This window comes from Rana temporaria, chromosome 10 (genome assembly GCF_905171775.1).
Source record: "Rana temporaria chromosome 10, aRanTem1.1, whole genome shotgun sequence".
NCBI classification, from domain to species: Eukaryota; Metazoa; Chordata; class Amphibia; order Anura; family Ranidae; genus Rana; species Rana temporaria.
In genome coordinates this window covers 23,285,425-23,309,292 of record NC_053498.1, presented here as the reverse complement: position 1 = coordinate 23,309,292, position 23,868 = coordinate 23,285,425, and the positions used below count along the sequence as shown (strand labels likewise).

Below are 23,868 nucleotides of genomic sequence, written 5' to 3'. Positions count from 1 at the left end.
CCAGAGTGGTGTCCTTTGCTTCCTTTAACATCCTCCCCCACAGCAGCGTCCTCTGGCCCCCTTTCACATAACCTTCCCCCCACCACACCCCACCACCAGAGTGGTGTCCTCTGGCCCCCTTTCACATCACCTTCCCCCACCACACCCCACCACCAGAGTGGTGTCTTCTGGCCCCCTTTCACATCACCTTCCCCCCACCACACCCCACAACCAGAGGGGTGTCCTCTGGCCTCCTTTCGCAACATTTCCCCACAGCAGTGTCCTCTGGCCCCCTTTCACATCAAATATCCCCCCCAGGTGGTGTTCTCTGGACCCCCTTTCACTCTCCTTCCTTATATGGGTTCACAGAGTGGAGAGCAGAACAGCTCTGGATAGAGGGCAGGAGTAGGAGCTGGCTTTTCCTAATAACAAGCTAGTAACTGGTTGCAAGAACCACCCTGTGCCCTTGCAACCAATAACCTGCTGGTTAACTTCAAAAGTTAACTCCATCCAGAGCTGTCTTGGCCCCCGCTCTCTTGTGAGAAACACAACCGCAGAGACTGGGTAAAGAAGAGGCTCCTAAACATGGCGGGACTGCGGCGGTCCTGGTAGGACAGTGGTTCAGTCCAGGTGCAGACCACGGTCTGCCATTTAGTGATGCCTGTATTAGAGGCTCTTGTGTGACTGTATCCTAAGGCTGTTCATGTTCTACCTGTATCAAAATTTGCAAGGAAAGAAAATTTTCTGAACATAGTACATGCGGGCGGCCCACTTTTGCAGCTAAATTGAGATTAACGTAGCATTACTTAAAAAAAAAAATCCGAGGCATGGAGATGTATACACTTCCAAGTGTGGGGGTTATGTCATTCCAACCTGGACGATAAAGAAGGCTGAAGCTTCCAAAAATGTCTCCGTGCACAGTGCACACCAACTTATTCAGATTTGGGTTCAAGAGCCTTCTTCTTTTACATCGCTTACAACTACAAAGCTTTTTCTTTGCTGTTCTTTCCGATCTTCAAGATTCCTATTTGCCGTGGAGTTGGTTTCAATAAGAACTAATTCAATTATAGCCACCAAAGACTTTCTGAAAATGTTTTTGAAGCTTTCCACAATGAACAGGTAAAGTATCGGGGTAAGGCAGAAGTTGATGCATGTAAATAAAATTGTCAGAATTTGTAAGAAATCAAGTATTGCCTCGGGGAACTTGCCGGGCTCCACATGCATTCCATACCACACATGGTAAGGGGTCCAGGAGATAAAGAAGGACAGGATAGCAGTACATATTATCTTGTATGGTCGGGTAGACCTAGCCAGGTTTTCTCGCTTCATCTTGATAAAAATACTGAGATAACAAATTGTGATTATGCATAAAGGAATTAATAATCCCACAAGCAATCGGAAACCAAACAAGAACCATTTGATCTGTCGTTCATCCAACTTGCCAGAAAGGGTGTATTCATTGTAGCAAATAGTGATGTTATTCTTATATTTTACATTACGAAATGCTAGGTAAGGAGAACTGAATAAAAGAGCGAATGTCCACAATGCTGCACAGATAAGAGAAGCCTTGCGAGGGTTCATATGTTTTCTGTACCAATGAGGGTGATACACCAAGCCGTACCGGTCAAGGCTAATTGTTGTGAGGATGAATACCGCTCCATACATGCATACCGATATGAAAAAGTTAACAAACTTGCACATGAATAAGCCAAGTATCCAGTGAGGTCTCATCATGAAATACACAGCGAGGAAGGGGGTTAAGAGCGTGAAAAAGAAGTTGGTCAAAATAAGGTGAAGGAACCAGGTTGTGTTTACCGTTCTTCTCATTCTGAACCAAAGAACCCAAAGATACAAGGAATTCACAATCAATCCAAAGACAAATGTTAAGAGAAGAAGCACCGATGATATCATCTTGGGAGTTGTGAAAGGTTCATAGATTGTTTTAGTGTCCATGTTGAGTGACCATCCATGTGTTGTATTATTGTCCATTGTCTTTTGGAAGAAAGAAAGTGTATAATAGACAATTAGCATCTTTCAGGAACTTTCAGGATAGACAATTCTATCTATGTGAAATAAGTAGGGAGATGGTTTTCCTCCTTACATAAAATAAATAAATAAATAAATATATATATATATATATATATATATATATATATATATATATATATATATATATATAATCTTTCTGTTCCTATAATGTGCTATTCTGTTAAAGCTCTGATAATATTAATGGTGATAATATGAATAATAATAGCTACAATAATTAACACAATGCTCATAGAAGCAAAGGTCTTATATATTTACAAAGAAAGTAAAACACAGAAATCTAAAAGAATATTACAGAAAGAGTAGACATAATACATTACGTAAGTTCGTTGTCAAAATTCAGTTTCTTAGCTGATTTCCAGGAAAACGAGACGGACCATAGCCTGCCCTTGCATTTTGAATCACTCACAGGCAACACCCACATCTATACTCGCCCCTTGTATAGTTCTCTGTCCAATGACCACAAATCAGTAAATTATCAGGAAGACTGTTGCTGTTTTTGACATTCTCCAGGAGATAGCATGGTCACGCTTTGGGTAACTTTCTTGGCCCAGATTAGCTTTTCGGCACCAGCTTGCTTTTTTGCTGAAAAGAAAAGGCGATCAGGCATTCCTTTATCCACCTCCCCAGGGGGTCTCTACCTCCACGCATCAAATCAAACGGCATATGCCAGAACATCCTTCAGGAGATGAATCCCCATTTGTGACCCCTTGTCACTAACACCCTTGGGGCAGATCCACGTGCCTTTGTGCCGGGCGCAGCGTATCTAAGATACACTACGCGGCCGTAACTTTATTCTTTTCGAATCCTGAAAGAATTTGCACAGTAAGTTACGGCGGCGTAGTGTGTCTTTGACGGCGTAATGGCGCGGAATTCAAATGGATGTAATGGGGGCGTGTTTTATGTTAATACGTCGTGACCCGACGTAAACGACGTTTTTTTTTAACTGCGCATGCGCCGTCCGTGGGGGTATCCCAGTACGCATGCTGGAAATTAACCCGGAACAAGCCAATGCTCACGACAGTGACGTCATTTTATGCAAATCCCTATTCGCGAACGACTTACGCAAACGACGTAAAAAATAAAAAATTGTACGCGGGAACGGCGGCCATACTTAACATTGAGTACGCCTCATAACAGCAGCTTTAACTATACGCCAGAAAAAGCCGAACGCAAACGACGTAAACAAAATGCGCCGGCCGGTCGTACTTTCGTGGATCGCCGTAAATAGCTAATTTGCATACTCGACGCGGAATTCGACGGAAACGCCACCAAGCGGCCGCCGAAAGATTGCAGCTTAGATCCGACGGCGTACTAAGACCTACGCCTGTCGGATCTAGCCGAGATGCCGTTGTATCTTGGTTTGAGGATACAAAACAAAGATACGACGCGCAAAATTTGAAATTACGCGGCGTATCAATAGATACGCCGGCGTAATTTCTTTGTGGATCTGCCCCCCTTCTGTGTAAGCCTGTCCGGCCCCTTTGACACGGACATTCCAATCGGGGTCTGCCTGTCCGTTTTTCAGGTGGACCTGTTCGGACTTCCATTCTTCTCTATGAAGCGGCAGATGTAGACGGACTTGTGTTAGTTTACACCCGCCTACATCCAATCCGATCTGCCAAAAAGAGATGGATGGGATGGAAACACCATCCGATGGGAACAAGGGTCTATTCCCCACCCAATGGTGGTTGTGGTGGTCTGCAGGCCTGGGGGCTTATTGGAATCTGAATTCATGAAAAACAGAAGTTGTCAAACAAACCCAATTTTGTTTTATGAAGAGGTAAGTAAAACCTTGGACAAAGGCGTGGCGGTGGACGTGGTATACTTGGACAGAGGCGTGGCGGTGGACGTGGTATACTTGGATTTTGCAAAAGCGTTTGACACAGTTCCCCACACACGGCTAATGTGTAAGGTAAAGTCTACAGGCTTAGAAATATCAGTTTGTAAATGGATAGAAAACTGTCTAAAATACAGAATTCAGAGAGTAGTAGTTAAAGTGGAGGTTCACCCAAAAATACATTTTTAACATTACATTCAGCCGAGTTGTCCTAATGACAATCGGCTGTTTTTTGTTATTTTTTTCCCGTACATACCGTATTTCATCGCCGCTTCTGGGTATGTCTTCTGCGGGACTGGGCGTTCCTATCTGATTGACAGGCTTCCGACCGTCGCATCCATCGCGTCACGGGTTGCCGAAAGAAGCCGAACGTCGGTGCGGCTCTATACGGCGCCTGCGCACCGACTTTCGGCTTCTTTCGGCAACTTGTGACGCGTAGTATGCGACAGTCGGAAGCCTGTCAATCAGATAGGAACGCCCAGTCCCGCAGAAGACATACCCGGAAGCGGCGGTGAAAGTCGGTATGTACGGGAAAAAAAAAAAAAAACAGCCGATTGTCATTAGGACAACTCAGCTGAATGGAATGTTAAAAATGTATTTTACTCTGAATGGTTTAAGGTTATCAGTGGTGTACACCAAGGTTCAGTGTTGGGACCCTTACTTTTTAATACCTTTATAAATGATATCGGGTCTGGGATTAAAAGTAACATTTCTGTCTTTGCAGATGACACCAAGCTATGCAGTGGAACAACGTCCTTACAGGATGTCTTCAATTTACAAGCTGACCTCAATAGGAAACTAAGTGGTAAATGAGGTTTAAAGTAATACTAAAGCTTTGTTAAAAAAAATAAAAAAATAACAAACATGTTATACTTACCTCCACTGTGCAGCTCGTTTTGCACAGAGTGGCCCCAAACATCCTCTTCTGGGGTCCCTCGGCAGCTTTCGCAGCTCCTCCCTGAATTGGATAACCCCCTAGGAGAAGCGCTCTCCTGGGGAGTTACCTTGCAGGCGTGCTCCTGAGTCATTCATTCGGCATCCATATATGCCGAGTATATGACTCGGCCCGCCCCCGGAGCCCGCGTAATTAGATTTGATTGACAGCAGTGGGAGCCAATGGCTGCGCTGCTCTCAATCTATCCAATCAAAGCCGGGACTTCGTGAAGAGAAGGACAGTGGGGACATGCAGAGGAGACGAAAGGGGCTCAGGTAAGTAAAGCGGGGGGAGTGGGGGGCCGGTGACTGCCAGATGTTTTTTCACCGTAAAGGAAAAAAATGTTTTGGCTAAAATTAATGTCTGCAAGGTAGACAGACAGAATAGTGTAATGATTCTGTTAAAAAACGAGTAAATACCTATTAAATTCCATCATCTATATCACCTCCGGCATTCTAGTTTCTGTTCTCTCATTCACTTCCTGGGGGAATCCATAGTGGAGAAGGATCTGGGGGTTTTGGTAGATCATGGTATATGCAACAAAGGACATAGCAGAAACTTTTAAAACCTATTATGAGGGGCTTGGGATGAAAGAAAAATCCTGGATCGCCACACTCCTCAAAAAACGATGTCTTTATTCAAAACATAAAAAAACAACAAAAATGCAAATAGAAAAAACAACCAAAATTCATGCAGTCAAACAAGAAGTGGACTAGGAAAAAAGAGCTGACATGTTTCGCATCATGTGATGCTTACTCGTCAGCTACGAGTAAGCATCACATGATGCGAAACATGTCAGCTCTTTTTTCCTAGTCCACTTCTTGTTTGACTGCATGAATTTTGGCTGTTTTTTTCTATTTGCATTTTTTTTTTTTTTTATGTTTTGAATAAAGACATCGTTTTTTGAGGAGTGCGGCGATCCAGGATTTTTCTTTCATCCCATGCTAATTGAGCACAGCCAGCACCCTCTTGGTTTGTTGGGACGGAAGCAACAGGGATTAATTGTTTCATAGAGCGGTATACTTTTCTATTATGAGGGGCTGTATGCAGTGGAGCAGAAGAGATGGAGGACAGGAGAGAAAGAGGCTAAAATAAGAGAATTTCTATCAAAAGCTAGATTACCAAAGATTGAGGAGATTGAAAAATCAAATATAGATAAACCAATAATGGAAGAAGAAATCAGTAGAGCGTTGAAAAATTCAGCAGCAGGGAAAAGGCCAGGCCCGATGGGTTTACAGCATTTTATTTAAAAAAAAATTAGTAATATCCTGATCCCTAGACTGTGTCAATATATGAATGGGCTGGGATCCGAATATGAAATGAGCAGGGAAGCCCTTGCAGCGACTATAACAGTAATTTCGAAGGAGGGGAAAGATAGTATGCTCTGCTCCAGATACAGGCCCATATCATTGCTTAACGCGGACATAAAGTTATTTGCGAAAGTCTTAGCCGAGCAAATGAAAGGGGTAATGAATACATTGGTCCACCTGGATCAGGTAGGATTCATCCCTGCAAGGGAGGGGAAGGATAATGGGGTGAGAGCCCTACTCCTCCTACAGAAGATAAAAGAAAATGGGTCCCCAGGTCTATTCCTGTCAGTAGATGCGGAGAAAGCATTTGACAGGGTAGACTGGGGACTCATGATGCAAACACTGGAAACGATGGGAATCGGATCCAGGATGATCCGGTGTATAAAAACATTATACCATCACCCTTCCGCAAGGATTAAAATCAATGGCTCGGTATCTTCCGAGACAGTATATCATCAGCAAAAGCTGAGAGTTTGTGTTCTTCTTCTTCCACCTTAACACCCTTAATGTCGGGGTTATTTCGGACCATAGCAAAGAGAGGCTTTAGGGACAGTATGAACAGGAGAGGAGAGGGGGGGCACCCCTGTCTTTTCCCGTTCTTTATCTCAAAAGGGGAAATAAAAAAAAAACAAGAGCCTTTACAACCCCTTTAATGTTGATAAATGTAAAGTTATGCACTTGGGGGCTAATAATATGCATGTATCAAACATACTAGGGGGAGTACAACTGGGGGAATCCATAGTGGAGAAGGATCTGGGGGTTTTGGTATATCATAAGCTCAATAATGGCATGCAATGTTTCCAAAGCGAGCAAAGTCCTTTCTTATATTAAGAGAGGTATGGACTTCAGAAAAGGATTTTGCCCCTGTACAAATCATTAGTAAGACCTTATCTGGAATATGCACCATTTACCAGTTCTCAAAAAGGATATCAGGGAACTGGAGAAAGTGCAGAGAAGGGCAACCAAACTGATAAGAGGCTTGGAGGAGCTCAGCTATGAGGAAAGCTTAGAGGAACTGAAATGATTCTCTCTGGAGAAGAGGAGATTAAGGGGGGATATGATCAACATGTACAATTATATAAGGGGTACATATAGTAAACTTGGTGTTGAGTTATTCACTTTAAGGTCATCACAGAGGACAAGGGGGCATTCTTTACGTCTAGAGGAAAAGAGATTTCATCTCCAAATACGGAAAGATTTCTTTACAGATAGGATGCTTTCACACTGAGGCATTTTACAGGTGCTAAAGCGCTAAAAATAGCACTTTGTCAGGGTACCAGTTCTACTTCGGACAGATTCGCGCACATGCGCGGTAGAATTGCGCTACGGCACATGCCTGTGCGCGAATTGTGCGCGCGCATGCGCGGTACAGCGGCGCGCCGTGTGCGCGGGCGCGTGCACGGGCGCGCACGCGGCAGCCCTGGGGCCAATCAGAGGCCTGACGCCCCTATTTAAACCAGCAGCTTTCCCTGGACAGGTTGCTGGTTTGTCATCAGCTTTAGTGTGTTTACCTGTTGCCACATCTCCTTGCTTTGACCCGGACTTCCTGGCCACTCTCCTCTCACCCGGAACTTCTGACCCTTTGGCTTATGTACCTTGGATTGCTGCTGTCTCCTGCCCTTTGACCTTGGCTTGTACCTTCAGACTTTCTCTGCCTTCTCCAGCTCTTGACCCACGGCCTGTGCCCCGGACTTGTCTTTGGTTCCTGTTTTCAAACCCTGAACTTCCTGTCAGTAGTTGCCTGAGCCTCAGCTGTCATCAGTGTACCACGTCTGCTCAGCTAGAGCTGTGAAAAAGCGGATTAAACTCCCTCCAGAGGTGGTACTGGCCAGCTCAGTAGATTGCTTTAAAAAAAGCCTGGATTATTTCCTAGGTGTACATAATATAACTGGTTACTGACATTTTATAGATAAAGTTGATCCGGGGAAAATCTGATTGCCTTTTGGGGGATCAGGAAGGAATTTGTTCCCCTGCTGTAGCAAATTGGACCATGCTTTGCTGGGGGTTTTCGCCTTCCTCTGGATCAACTGTGAGTATAGAATTGGGTATATGGGATTGTATTTGTATTTATTTTTTGGTTGAACTAGATAGACTTGTGTCTTTTTTCAACCAGACTAACTATGTAACTATGAATCTGGAAGGCCCTTTTAACAGATCCTGCCCCCCCCCCCCCCCGTGTGAATAAGTATGGGGTACCCCTACTCATTTACCCCCAAAAAAAGAGAGTAGTGGAAATAAAAGCAGGAGCCAGTTTTTGACAAGTCCTTTATTTAAAAATAAAAAATGTGGCCCCCCGCTGTAGGTCCAAAGTAACTCTTGATGAACGCTGGCTGCTGACCCGTAAAAAAAACCTGTAGCATCTTCTGTATCATCTTTTTCCCTGATCCATGAGGACAGAGGATGTTAATATCTCTCATTTGTCAACCGGCAAACCAGCATCTAAGCTATACACTAAAGTGATTGTAAACCTACCTTTTTTTTAAATAACAAACAAGTTAAACTTATCTGCTCTGTGTAATGGTTTTGCACAGAGAAGCCCCTAACCTCCTCTTCTTGGGTCCCCTGCTGCCACTCTTGGCCCCTCCCCCTGCTGAATGCCCCCAGACCTAGCCGATTGCTTCCAAGCCCCACTCTGTGTGTCTATAGACACACAGCACAGGACTTGGCCCCGCCCCAACAACTCTCCTCACCGCCAATGGTTCCCAATGCTGTCTTACAACCACTTTAAAGCAGTTTCTGAATGCCAAATTGAATCAACAGCGAGAAGTTGGTAAAGTCAATCTATTTTTATTTATTACAGTAATTAATATAGCACCAAAAATTTACACAGCACTTTCGATTCTGTACATCCACATCAGTCCACGCCCTAGAGGAGCTCACAATGTAAGAACCCCAACAAGCACTGGGGAAACATGCAAACTCCATGTAGGTAGTTTCATGGGATTTAACCACTTTCAATAGGCCAGGTGGGACTTTCATTATTCAAAGAGGACATCATATGACGTCCTCCCAAAATGCACCTCATGCATGGCAGTGCAGGCGCGATGTGTCACCAGCTGTGTCCAGCGGACACCCCAGATTACGGTTCACTGAACCGGCCAGTGGCTGGTACTATGTGATCGCTGTGACCAATCACAGCAGATCACATGACAATTGTAGGCAATGAATGGCTTCCTTTCATGCCTTCATTGTGTACAATTGTGTTGCTAGCTGTGATTGGTCACAATGATCACATGGTACAGACAGAGCCAATCGTAGCCCATCTGTACAAGGTGATTAGTTGTGGCCAATCACAGTTAATCACAACAATACTCACTGAATGAATCGGTTTTATTCAGTAAAAATGGTTGCCTGTACAAATGAAATGTATTGCTATAAGCAATCATAAGTGTTTAAAAAATGTAATAAAAAATTCTGAACACTTCCACAGAATGGTACAGCATTAATTCAGCATTTTCAAATATTTCCCATAGTTTGTGGACTCTATAACTATCCTACAGAGTAAATAATAATCACTGATTTGGGTTATTGTCACCAAAGAAATGTAGCAGAATTAATTTTAGCCTAAATGTATGAAGAAAGATTACATATGAACCTCGGATTACGAGCATAATCCATTCCAGGAAAATTCTCGTAATCCAAAGCACTCGCATATCATAGAAGTCAATGGAAACTAAAATAATTTGTTCCCCATTGACGTCAATTGCATGCAATACCGCATGTGGCCAGAGGTTGGGGGCGCCAGAGAGCCTCAGAAATGATCGGGAACAGGTCGACTGACCTTGGAAACCCTCAGGCCAAATGCGGTACTGCACAACCCATTAGTTTGAATTCTGCTTGTTTTGCGAGACAACACTCGCAAACCGAGGCAGATTTTTTTTTAAAAGTTTCTCATCTTTTAAAATGCTCGTAACCACGTTAATTGTAAACCAAGGTCCACTGTATTTATTTGCAAAATCATTAAGAAAATCATGTTTTTTTTCCAAATCTTTGGTATTTTTTGATTTATTTTAAAATGTATTTAAAAATAAAAAACCCAGAGGTGATTAAATACCACCAAAAGAAAGCTCTATTTTAGGGCTGTTACTGATTAAAATTTTCGTGTTTGATTAATCGATTTTTTTAAATCGATAAATCGACTAATTTCGATTAATTATAACGCACATACAGATCCAACAAATTTTAGCTGATCTCCTTGCAGGCTGATTCCCAGTGCAGCTACCAACCACTGGAAAAATGGATAGCAGGATACAAAAAACACACAAAGGCAGCGCTTGATTGGGAATAGCATTAAAACTTTTATAGTCTTCAAGTAGGTAACAAAAAAAATATTGCACTGGAGATAAAATCGATGTAGCTACATAAACTGTAAAAATGGTGCGAGTAATACCAAACGGTAGCAAAAGCAGTCATAAAAACATGTAGCTAAGTATGATATTGGTATAAAAATGTGTACAACGATGCCACTGCTGAATCCAGATGAGGAGAGGTTAACATCAGTCCATCGGCATGTAGATGTCCCATAAAGGGAACTATCACAACTCCCAGTGGATGGCTGTAGAATCCCAGGTTGATAGAGGGAAGTGTAACAGCCCTTGCGTGTGGCAGATAGGAAGGTCCCGCCGGCATGCAGATATGAAGGCACAGCAAAGGAGCCCTTCAGCTGGACACGGCAAGCCCCGCCGGTGTCCGTGACATTACTGGATCTCCGACAAAACTCCCTGAAGACCCGGTAGCCGGCGGAGAGGTGAGTACCAATCAAAAGAATTTTAATCGATCAAAAAAATTAACGGTTAATCAAGGAATTAATAGTTCATTTCCACAGCCCTAATCTATTTATGTGAAAAAAAAAAAAAAATTAGATTAGTGTTCCTTAAACTTAAAGCGGGTGCGCAGGCGCCGAATAGAGCCGAGCCGACCCGAGCTTCTTTCGGGAAGTCTTGACGCTCTGTATGCGCCGTCGTTTAGCATGTCAATCAATTGGCATGTCAATAGGAACGCCCACTCCCGCGGGATTCCCTACCCGGAAGCTGCGGTGAATTCTAACAATAAACGCTATCTACGACGAAATTAAAAAAAAAAGGTCAGTGTAATTTTATTTGCAGAACTGGGCTGGATGTAGTGTTAAAAATTTGTATAGGGTGAACCCCCGCTTTAACGGAAAGTTATGAATTTAAAGCATAACACCATCCAGCTAAAAATAAAAAAATGAAAAGCAATATTAACAACTTGCCGACCAGCCGCCGTCGTTTTACGGCGGCAGGTCGGCTCCCCTGCGCGAGAGCACGTAGCTATACGTCGGCTCTGGCGCAGGCCACTAGGGGCGCGTGCACACACGCCCCCCGCTCGCCCCTGACTCCCGTGCTCGGCGGGCACGATCGCCGCCGGACACACGCGATCGCTCGTTACAGAGCGAGGACCGGGAGCTGTGTGTGTAAACCAGGGGTCTCAAACTCAAATTACCTGAGGGCCACAAGACAAGTTTTCATATGCCATGGGGGGCCGCATGCAAACTTTCAAACTTCAAAAACAACAGCACTGGTGTCAGCGAGCGCATTATTACCACCTGCACTGGTGTAAGTCAGGGTTTGACAAATTTGCTTGGAATCTAGGAGCCAGCTAAAAAAGTTAGGAGCCAGAAAACGCACCCCGTCCCGACGAGCTTGCGCGCAGAAGCGAACACATACGCGAGCAGCGCCCGCATATGTAAACGGTGTTCAAACCACACATGTGAGGTATCGCCGCGATTGGTAGAGCGAGAGCAATAATTCTAGCACTAGACCTCCTCTGTAACTTAAAACATGCAACCTGTAGATTTTTTTAAACATCGCCTATGAAAATTTTAAAGGGTAAAAAAGTTTGTCGGCATTCCACAAGCGGGCGCAATTTTGAAGCGTGACATGTTGGGTATGAATTTACTCGGCGTAACATTATCTTTCATAATATTTAAAAAAAATGGGGATAACTTTACTGTTTTCTTATTTTTTAATAAAAAAAAGTGTAATTTTTTCCAAAAAAAGTGAGCTTGTAAGACCGCTGCGCAAATACGGCGTAACAGAAAGTATTGCAACGATCGCCATTTTATTCTCTAGGGTGTTAGGATAAAAAATATATATAATGTTTGGGGGTTCTAATTAGAGGGAAGAAGATGGCAGTGAAAATAGTGTAAAATGACATTAGAATTGCTGTTTAACTTGTAATGCGTAACTTGTAATACCAACGTCCACCACCAGATGGCGCCAGCTCACATCTGGTGGTAATAACTTGTAATACCAACGACTCACCACCAAATAGCGCCAGCTCACAAAAAAAAAAAAAAAATATTTTTTTTTTTGCTCCCCCCACTTCTGCCCTGCTTGCGGGCCATTTATAACTGGTCCGCGGGCCGGTACTTTGAGACCACTGGTGTAAACACACAGCTCCCGGTCCTGTCAGGGAGAGAAATGCTGATCTTCTGTTCATACAATGTATGAACAGCGATCAGTCATTTCCCCTAGTGAGTGCACCCCCCCTACAGTTAGAACACACCCAGGGACATACTTAACCCCTTCCCCGCCCCCTAGTGTTAACCCCTTCACTGCCAGTGGCATTTTTATAGTAATCCAATGCATTTTTATAGCACTGATCGCTATAAAAATGCCAATGGTCCCAAAAATTTGTCAAAAGTGTCCAAAATGTCCGCCATAATGTCGCAGTACCAAAAAAAATCGCTGATCGCCGCCATTACTTGTAAAAAAAAAATATTAATAAAAATGCCATAAAACTACCCCCTATTTTGCAAACGCTATAACTTTTGCACAAACCAATCAATAAACGCTTATTGCGATTTTTTTTTTTACTAAAAATATGTAGAAGAATACGTATCGGCCTAAACTGAGGAAAACAATTGTTTTTTTATATATTTTTGGGGGATATTTACTATGGCAAAAAGTAAAAAATATTCATTTTTTTCAAAATTGTCGCTCTATTTTTGTTTATAACGCAAAAACTAAAAATCGCAGAGGTGATCAAATGCCACCAAAAGAAAGCTCTATTTGTGGGGAAAAAAGGCCGTCAATTTTGTTTGGGAGCCACGTCGCACGACCGCGCAATTGTCAGTTAAAGCGACGCAGTGCCGAATCGCACAAAGTGCTCTGGTCTTTGGGCAGCAATATGGTTCCGGGGGTTAAGTGGTTAAACATGGCCCCACGAGAGGATATAATGGAGATCCAGTGCAAAAGGAGTAAGACTAGTATACATCCCTCAGACGTAAAGGGACGAGGGTGATTAGTAGTAACTCTCAAGGTAATGTTAATGAAAATAATGTCCATATAATACAATTAATCAAGTAGAGAGAATACAAGGTTACGTGCCCCTGACTCTCCCAATCAACTATTCATCTATATACGATTATTTGTAAACCATTCAATTATTTTGTTTATCACTTTGCCTGCATTGCAATGTTTTATTTTGCCCATTCTCCCGGTGCGAGCCACTGAGTTCATCCCCGCAGCACTGGGTGGGTGCCCCTTTTCCCCCCCTCTTCCCAGCACGGTGGGGAGACGTGGATGTTCTGCGATTCTCCCCAATGTGTGGTCCCCCGCAGCTGAGTCCTCCCTTTTGGGCCACTGCGGGGGGCCTTCCCCGTGCCGGCAGCGCATTTGCTTCGGAGGCAACGGCTTTTGCCGGGGCTCTGCCTTCCGGAATGCCGAGGGGACCAATGCGGACGATGCCATATGGCACCGCAGACCTGTGGGAGGATGGCTGGGGAGGGGCCTGACACCCGCAGACAATGGACAATTCATGCAGACACTTTTTAAACCCCACAGCTCCCAGGAGATGCTGAAGTGTTCCCTGGTAATGCTGTCATATATGAATACTAGACTGATGGAGTGCTTGGTAAGTGCAGAATTTGAAATGCTTGTGACTGGCCAATTTCTAATTAATTTCAATGGGCAGGGTGTTTCAGCTGTATATTTTATTATGCCCTTAAACTGCTGCTTTTACGATTATAAATGTACTGCTGTATTGACATTAGGGGTGCAACGGATCAAAAAACTCACGGATCAGATCGATCCTCGGATCAGGAGTCACGGATCGGATCATTTTTCGGATCGGCAAAAAAAAAAAATCTCCCCCACTGTAATATCCACATGTCCCCCCCACCCCCACCAGCTATAGTACCCCCTCGGTGCAGACACCCCCCCTCCTCTCGGTACAGTGACCCCCCCCCTCCTCTCGGTACAGTGACCCCCCCCCTCTCGGTACAGTGACCCCCCCCTCTCGGTACAGTGACCCCCCCTCTCGGTACAGTGACCCCCCTTCTTTTAGTACAGTGACCCCCCTTCTTTTAGTACAGTGACCCCCCTTCTTTTAGTACAGTGACCCCCCCTTCTTTTAGTACAGTGACCGGGGCCCCCTTCATTTAGTAGTGACCCACTCTGCTCTCAATACAGTGACTGACCCCCCCCCCCAGCTAGTACCGACAGACACTCCCCGAGCGTGGGCTCCTCCTCTGTGGGTGTAAACAGAGGAGGGCCGCCGCCGGGTGTACCAAGATGGCCGCGGCTCCGGAGCTAGGCCGAAGCCGCGGCCTTTCCTAATGTTACGACAGCGGCTCCGGAGCTAGGCCGAAGCCGCGGCCTTTCCTAGCGTTATGGTCGCGGCTCCGGAGGTAGGCCGAAGCCGCGGCCATAACATTAGGAAAGGCTGCGGCTTCGGCCTAGCTCCGGAGCCGCCGCCGTAACATTAGGAAAGTCCGCGGCTTCGGCCTAGCTCCGGAGCCGTGGCAATCCGCGGATCACAGTGTGTTCCGATCCGACGGGGGTGACCCGTTCGGATCACGGATCAACTGTGATCCGTTGCACCCCTAATTGACATATATCTTTTTTTAATAGACACCTGGCTCTGTATGTTTAAAACCCTGAAGAAGGGCATCTAGCTAGAAACGTTGGGTTCATCCAAGAGTCCACATGTGTCTGTATATGTATCATACCCTTTTACGTAATTGTACATTTGTTGTTATATTTGATCTAGTTTTTTAATTGAACCATTTTTTGTAATTGTATGAATAAAATTATTTTATAATACCGTATATACTCGAGTATAAGCCGAGTTTTTCAGCGCATTTTTTTGTGCTCGGCTCGGAGTATTCGAGTCACCTTTTTTGCGCCTGATCTCCCGGATTTTGGGGACCCGGTACCGGCCGGCCGTAGGTCCCCTGGACCCCACACGTGTAGCCCCATTCTTCCTCTATAAGTGTGCAAAGTTTGTTGTCCGGGGGACCTACGGCCCGGGAGCACCGATTTTCCAAAGCCGGGCACCCCTTCCATAGACTCCCATGTTAAACTGTAATTTCTTTGGTGAATTTGGGGACATGGTACTGGCCGATCGTAGGTCCCCTGGACCTGGAACTTGGCACTCATGTAGCCCCATTTCTCCTCTACAAGTGTGCAAAGTTTGTTGTCTAAGGGACATACGGCTGGGGAGCACCGATTTTTCAAATCCGGGCACCCCTTCCATAGACTCCCATGTTAAACGTCAGTCTAGGCATGGACACAGTGAGGCTTGGGCACAGTGAGGCATGGGCACAGTGAGGCATGCACATGGACACAGTGAGGCAAAGCGATGCAGATGGACACCCTAGGCTTATACTCGAGTCAATACGTTTTCCCATTTTTTTGTGGTAAAATTAGGTGCCTTGGCTTATATTCGGGTGGACTTATACTCGAGTATATACGGTAATCAAATTGCAAAATTATGTTCTTTTCCTTTTTTATTTTGGTATATTCTATTCTTTTCTAAGCACTAAGAAAAGAGGGTGCCAATTTCCCATTGCATAAGGTTGTCAGTATAATGAATCTAAGGTATGACATCAAGTATTTGTGATTTAAACCCATAAACCCCAAACTGTGGCCCAGGGGTCAGGTGTGGCCCTTTGTTTGCCTTTATCAGGCCCTTGGGACACTGTTCACTGGCACCAACAATGGGGCACTATTCTAAAGTCACTTCTAAAGTCCCACAAAACCAGGGGGTTTTATGCTTTTTTTTTCATATACAGCGCTCCCAATCCGCCCCAAAGATGCTGGTTGCAGGATTTTTCCTAACGTCCCACAAGCGCGCGGCCCCAGTGTGAAAAATCACACTGAAATAAATAGGAGGCGGATTTCAGGCACTATTTCTAAAGCTAAAACACCTGAAAACAGTGATCAAGACATACAAGAAGCCAAATGCTGGCCGAGCCAACAAAATTCCAGCTATACCTAAAAGATGGACTTTTAGGACTATCCAAGATCATTTATGATAGGATATAAAAATACAATGTCTCAGGGCACACCAAAGTCACCAATAAGGAGTTGACAGATTTGGGTTCAAGAGCCTTCCTCTTTTACACTGTTTACGGCTGAAAAGCTTGCTCTTTCCTGTTCTTTCCGATCTTCAAGACTCCTGTTTGCCGTGGAGTTGGTTTCATTGAGAACTAATTCAATTAGGGCCACCAGAGACTTTTTGAAAATGTTTTTGAAGCTTTCCACAATGAACAGGTAAAGTATCGGGGTAAGGCAGTAGTTAATGCATGTAAATAAAACTGTCAAGATCTGTAAGACCTCAAGTGTTGTCTCGGGGAACTTGCCGTGCTCTACAGTCATTCCATACCACACATGGTAAGGGGTCCAGGAGATAAAGAAGGACAGGATAGCGGTACACATTATCTTGTATGGTCGGGTAGACCGAGTCAGGTTTTCTCTCTTCATCTTGATAAAAATGCTGAAATAACAAATTGTGATGATACCTAGAGGAATTAATAATCCCACAAGTAGTCGGAAACTAAACAAGAACCATTTGATCTGTCGTTCGTCCAACTTGCCAGAAAGGGTGTAGTCATTGTAGCAAATAGTGATATTATTCCTATATCTTACATTACGAAATACTAGGTAAGGAGAACTGAATAAAAGAGCGAATGTCCACAATGCTGCACAGATAAGAGAAGCCTTGCGAGGGTTCATATGTTTTCGGTACCAATGAGGGTGAAACACCAAGCAGTACCGGTCAAGGCTAATTGTTGTGAGGATGAATACCGCTCCATACATGCATACCGAAACCAAAGAGTTAACAAACTTGCACATGAACAGGCCAAAGATCCAGCGAGGTCTCATCATCAAAAACACAGCGAGGAAGGGGGTGAAGAGCGTGAAAAAGAAGTTGGTCAAAATTAGGTGAAGAAACCAGGTTGTGTTTACCGTTCTTCTCATCCTGAACCAAAGAACCCAAAGATACAAGGAATTCACAATCAATCCAAAGACAAATGTTAAGAGAAGAAGCACCGATGATATCATCTTGGGAGTTGAGAAAGGTTCGTAGATTGTTTCGGTGTCCATGTTGAGTGACCATCCATGTGTTGTTTTATTGTCCATTGTCTTTTGGAAGAAAGAAAGTGTATAATAAACAATTAGTATCTATCAGGAACTGGAGTTCATAAAATTATTTCTATTTGGTATGTTGATAATGAAACCACAAGAAAAAATAAAACATGGCAGGAACTTATAAAAATGGTTGAATGTGAAACAAATTATAAATACGGGCCCGAATTCAAAGAGATTTGCCCCCTTTTTTACGGAGGCACAGAGCAGCGTTTTTGCCCTGCGCCCCCGCAAATTATCTGCGCTGCGCGCGATTCACGGAGCAGTAGCTTCGTAAATTGCGTGTGCGCTCTTTAAAATTGCCCTGCGTAAGGGCGCCTAATGTAAATGATCCCGTAGGGGGCGGGAATCATTTAAATTAGACGCGCTCCCGCGCCGAGCGTAGAGCGCATGCTCCGTCGGGAAACTTTCCCGACATGCATTGCGGCAAATGACGTCGCAAGGACGTCATTTGCTTCCAAGTGAACGTGAATGGCGTCCAGCGCCATTCACGAATCACTTACGCAAACAACGTGAAATTCAAATTTGGCGACGCGGGAACGATGGGTATCCTTTAGCATTGGCTGCCCCTACTATTAGAAGGGGCAGCCTTACGCTAAACACGCCGTACGGAAACTACGTAACTTGCGTACGCAGGGCTCGCGCAACATTGTGAATCGGTGTTAGTATGCAATTTGCATACTATACACTGAGCACAATGGGAGCGCCCCCTAGCGGCCATCGCAAGAATGCAGCCTAAGATATGCGGGCATAAGAGCCTTATGCCACGCAGATTTTAGGCTGCAGTCGGCGTTACGATGTTCCTGAATCAGGAGCATTCGTAACGCTGGCGCAAGTCAGCAATTGCGCTGCGTAACTATGGTTACGCAGGCGCAATTGCTCTCTGAATCCGGGCCACTGTATATATGCGAGTATAAGCCGAGTTTTGAAAAAGACCCCCTCGGCTTATACTCAAGTCAGGTTTCCTGTCAGTACATTATCTATACATCATCTATACATCTATCTCCTTGTTCGTCCGTGACGAGGAGGAGGCGGAGCTTTGTTACAGTGGACGGCGCGGGTGGCGCGGACTTCCTATACACACAACGCTGCTGTGAATCAGAGGGGACAATGTACTGCGTGATATGGGTTTCCTTCCATCCTCATCAATACTAAGATAAGGTACATGGGCACAGTGAGGTTGCTTATGGGCACAGTGACATACCTCCCAACTTTTCAAAATTCAACTGCGAGACATCCATTCAATTTTTTTTGTACCTGACATCAAAGTTGTTGAGCAGGGGGTGGGAGTGTGATGGAACGGCAAAATTTATTATTTTGGACATCCAAAATTGAGCTGTTGAGCGGGGGGGGGGGGATTGTTGCTGGGAAATTACCGCCAATCGGCTAACATTAGAGATAAGGGGGCCTGCATTAGAGTAGATGAGCAGGGGGGGGACCTGCCACCGACCATCCCACATTACAGTTTAAATTACTGGATAAGCGGGGGGGGGGGGGGCACGGTGATATCTTCCTTACCTTCTCATCCCGTGCTGCCTCCACTGGCTCCTCTTCTTGTGCAGGAAAAATACCTCTATTGCGGGACTGCAGGAAAAAAGAGTGTATATGCGGGAAAGTCCCGCAGAATCTGTGCAGGTTGGGAATTATGCAGTGAGGTTGCTTATGGGCAACGTGAGGCTGGAAATGGGCAACGTGAGGCTACATATGGGCACAGTGAGGCTGAAAATGGGCACAGTGAGGTGGCATATGGGCACAGTGAGGCTGCAGATGGGCATTGTTGACCCTCTTTTCCAACTACAGTAGCTGCTGCATTATCACCCTAGGCTTATACTCGAGTCAATACGTTTTCCCATTTTTTTGTGGTAAAATTAGGTGCCTCTGCTTATATTCGGGTCGGCTTATACTCCAGTATATACGGTAATCAAATTGCAAAATTATGTTCTTTTCCTTTTTTATTTTCTTATTCCTCCAACTGATACCAACAATGGGCACTATTCCTTCAACTGACACCAATAATGGGGCACCATTCCTCCAACTGATACCAACAATGGGGCACTATTCCTCCCCTGACACCAATGATGGGGCACTATTCCTCCCAATGACACCAACAATGGGCCACTATTCCTCCACCTGACACCAACGGGGCACCATTCCTCTAACTGATAGCAACAATGGGGCACTATTCCCCCCATTAAAACCAGTGATGGGGTAGTGCTTATTCCCATTGATGGCAGTGAATTTTCTACTCATACCAGCCACAGTCTGGACCCTTTAAAGCCTGAATAACAGTAAACTAACCCTTTGTTTAGAAAGTTTGGAGACCTCTGGTTTAAACTACGGTGTTGATTTGCTAAAGGCAAATAGACTGTGCACTTTGCAAAGTATACAGTCTATTTGCCATTAAAAAATAACTCTTATGTATCAACCCAACCATTGAAATCTAATACAAACTTTAACATTTTAATGTTATTTCAAAGTAATTTTTATAATTTTAAAATCTTCAACTTTTAGAAGAAAAAAAAAAACGATGATCCAATGATCCGGCCTCAAAAGTCTTTGTTCAGGAACTTTATGTTATAAGGTGACAAGGCTCTGTCCCTGTCTGTCCTGTGTTGGTGACTTGAACATTGAGGTTTCAACACACATTAAGCCAACCTTTCTCAACCTTTTTACTCAAGAGGAACCCTTGAAATAATTTTCAGTTCTCCGGAAAATGTCTAATTGGTGGTGGCAAATGAGAAGAATGTCCCCCTTACAGAGGTGGCCAGAATGACTCCCTTGTAGCCATGCCAAGTGGCATTGAACCAGGAACTGTGCAGGCACCATCAGATGGGAGGTCAGTTACCCACAGCTCAAGAAACCCCTAGCTACCCCTGGTGGAACCCTACCGATCCTCGGAAACCCTGATTGAGAATGGCTGCATTAAAGCGGAGGTCCGGGGTAAAATAAAAAAAATGTAAAAGTCAGCAGCTACAAACACTGTAGCTGACGACTTTTAAGAAGGACACTTACCTGTCCTGGTTGCCCTTGATGTCGGCCACCCGAGGCCAATCCGTTCCTTGGACTGGGTCTCGGCGCCGCCATCCTCACTAAGGAAAACAGGCAGTGGAGCCTTGCGACTTCACTGCCCGTTTCCTACTGCGCATGCGCGAGTCCAGGGCCGATCCTAGGCAGGGTGCTTTGCACCCAGGCACCCGCAGAGGTGGGGTCGCCGAAGTGCCAGAGTTCTCCCCTCCCTCCTTTTCTCCTTGTTTGTGTCCATCCAGAACTAGTGTTCTGAGCATAGGTGTGTGTCTGTCCAGAACTGATGTGTGAGCATAGGGCAGCCCGTCCAGCCTAGCAGTGCTCGGGGGAGGGGCTGCTACTCTTCCTGACACAAGGGTTCTAGTTTTCAGTGGCTGCTGAGTGCTGATGTGCAGGAAGAGAGAACCAAGGTAAGTCAGTGTTCAGTGTGCTGTGTGCTGGGTGGTGGCATCCCCAGCATCCCTTTGTACGTGCTCTGGGCTACCCCTGCTCTAGATGTTTTATGGCATGATAGATTGCATAGGATACACAGCTTCCTGCACCTCAGTAGTTCGTCTAAAGATGTGATGTATAATGAGATATACCAAGAGCCCTTTCACACTGACAGTGCGGGGGCATCAACGGTAAAGCGCCGCTAGTTTTCTCTCTAACAGAAGCCCTCTCTGTGTCCATCAGAGAGGCCCCCCTCCAGGTCCCAATAAAGTACTCTGCTTCTCTTCCTGTATTGTGTTGTTAATAGATCATGTAAGGATCCCAGGGTAATGAAGACCTCGTGGGGGAGCATCTCTGTGGTTGATTCGTTGCCATGGAAATATGTGTAAAGGGGAGGAGTTAGTAAAATGACCACGCCCATGTGGGGGCACCAGAAATATTTCTGCACCCAGGCACCTGTGACCCTAGGATCGGCCCTGCGCGAGTCACGCGGCACTCTGTGAATGGGGGCAGCTGACTTCTGGGGGACACACAGTTCCCAGAAGTCAGCACGCCCTATTCCCCAGAAGAAAAAGCAAGGAGGACGAGACCGAAGACAAGGAAGGGGCAGATTAGGAGGATCTGCCTAGTAACAGCCAATTCTGGTAAGTATAAAAAAATATATATTATTTTTCAATTTTTTTTTAGCCTTTTTGGCTATTTTTTTTTTTAGGGTGAACCTCCACTTTAAGCAGTCATGCTCCACTCTTATCATAATCAGATAACCCACACTGAATGAGGCTATACAGCCATGGATGGGGTGCACGTAGAAACAAAGTGGCTGCAAAGAGGCTGCAGAAGATCAGCAGCATTAAATTGCAACATAGGGAGAAAGAAGTTTTAAGACAGCAGTTATTTTGGAAATCACTGCTTTAGTACACAGCATTCAGTTAGGGTTACACTTATTTAAATGCTCCATTTCCCATCAACCTTGGTGCAGTACATTTGTGACATAAAAAACGTTAGAAATGCTAAAGAAAACAAACAAACAAAAAAGAACAATAGAACCGTAAAGAGACCTACCACTAGTCTTCTGGAGCTTCTTATTCACTAGAGGCTGATAACGAGATCGTATGCACCCAGCATAGCAGAAGGAAGCTGTGGATTGTTTGCATCAGTGAAGGGTAAGATCATTGAATTTGCAGAGAGTACTGGGCGGAAGGAAGTGTTATCTATGCCTAGGGACTTTTACTTCTTATTATGCTTTTCAATAGAATAGCTAGTAATAGTCACGTTCAACTGGACTTGTTCTGTAATATTGAAAATCTTTCGTAGCTTCTCCATGCCACTGCTTCAGCTGCGCGCCCGTAGGACGTCATAAGATGCCCTTAGGTTGAAGTGGCGCCAGGGGCGTACCTAGAGCATTTGGCACCCGGGGCGGATCCAATATCTGGCACCCCCACGTTAAAATGTAAAAACACCCCACTGTGCCCCCTGCATACCTCTGCATCCTTGTTATGTTACTACTGTATACCCCCTCTCCACAACTGCACCTCTGGACCACTTTACATTGCACAGTACCATGCATCACTGGACCCCTTTACATTACACAGTACCCTGCATCACTGGACCCCTTTACATTACACAGCACCCTGCATCACTGGACCCCTTTACATCTTACAGCCCCCTTCACCTCTGGACCCTTTTACATTACACAGCACCCTGCACCTCTGGGCCCCTTTACATTACACAGTACCATGCATCACTGGACCCCTTTAAAATTCCACAGCACCCTGCATCACTGGACCCCTTTACATCTTACAGCCCCCTTCACCTCAGGACCCTTTTACATTACACAGCACCCTGCACCTCTGGGCCCCTTTACATTACACAACACCCTGCACCTCTTTACATTACACAGCCCCTGCACCTCTGGACCCCTTTACATTACACAGCACCCTGCATCACTGGACCCCTTTACATTACACAGCACCCTGCATCACTGGACCCCTTTACATTACACAGCACCCTGCATCACTGGACCCCTTTACATTACACAGCACCCTGCATCACTGCACCCCTTTACATCTCATAGCACCCTGCATCTCTGAACCCTTTTACATTGCACAGCACCCTGCATCACTGCACCCCTTTTACATTACACAGCCACCTGCACCTCTGCACCCCTTTACATCACATAGCCCCCTGCACCTCTGGACCCTTTTACACTACACAGCCCTCTGCACCCCTTTACATTACACAGCACCCTGCATCACTGGACCCCTTTACATTACACAGCACCCTGCATCACTGGACCCCTTTACATCTCATAGCACCCTTTACCTCTGGACCCTTTTACATTACACAGCACCCTGCACCTCTGGGCCCCTTTACATTACACAACACCCTGCACCTCTTTACATTACACAGCCCCTGCACCTCTGGACCCCTTTACATTACACAGCACCCTGCATCACTGGACCCCTTTAAATTACACAGCACCCTGCATCACTGGACCCCTTTACATTACACAGCACCCTGCATCACTGGACCCCTTTACATCTCATAGCACCCTGCATCTCTGAACCCTTTTACATTGCACAGCACCCTGCATCACTGCACCCCTTTTACATTACACAGCCACCTGCACCTCTGCACCCCTTTACATCACATAGCCCCCTGCACCTCTGGACCCTTTTACACTACACAGCCCTCTGCACCCCTTTACATTACACAGCACCCTGCATCACTGGACCCCTTTACATTACACAGCACCCTGCATCACTGGACCCCTTTACATCTCATAGCACCCTGCATCTCTGGACCCTTTTACATTGCACAGCACCCTGCATCACTGCACCCCTTTTACATTACACAGCCGCCTGCACCTCTGCACCCCTTTACATCACATAGCCCCCTGCACCTCTG

The 23,868-nt window shown here is 45.2% G+C and overlaps 2 protein-coding genes across 2 annotated transcripts; both read right to left on the bottom strand.

Moving 5' to 3' along the window:
* Positions 1–265: 265 nt before the first annotated feature.
* LOC120916016 (probable G-protein coupled receptor 33) lies at positions 266–2,005 on the bottom strand. Its single transcript, XM_040326866.1, has one exon. The coding sequence runs from the start codon at positions 1,966–1,968 to the stop codon at positions 928–930; it is 1,041 nt and encodes a 346-aa protein (XP_040182800.1). The 5' UTR covers positions 1,969–2,005; the 3' UTR covers positions 266–927.
* Positions 2,006–16,428: 14,423 nt separating this feature from the next.
* LOC120916015 (probable G-protein coupled receptor 33) lies at positions 16,429–17,479 on the bottom strand. The gene has a single exon (XM_040326864.1). It carries the CDS (start codon positions 17,461–17,463, stop codon positions 16,459–16,461), a length of 1,005 nt encoding a protein of 334 aa, XP_040182798.1. The 5' UTR covers positions 17,464–17,479; the 3' UTR covers positions 16,429–16,458.
* Positions 17,480–23,868: the final 6,389 nt, after the last annotated feature.

Excerpts from the sequence above, each read along its gene's own strand:
- LOC120916016 (XM_040326866.1), bottom strand. The coding sequence starts at position 1,968 with ATGGACAATAATACAACACATGGATGGTCACTCAACATGGACACTAAA.
- LOC120916015 (XM_040326864.1), bottom strand. The coding sequence starts at position 17,463 with ATGGACACCGAAACAATCTACGAACCTTTCTCAACTCCCAAGATGATA.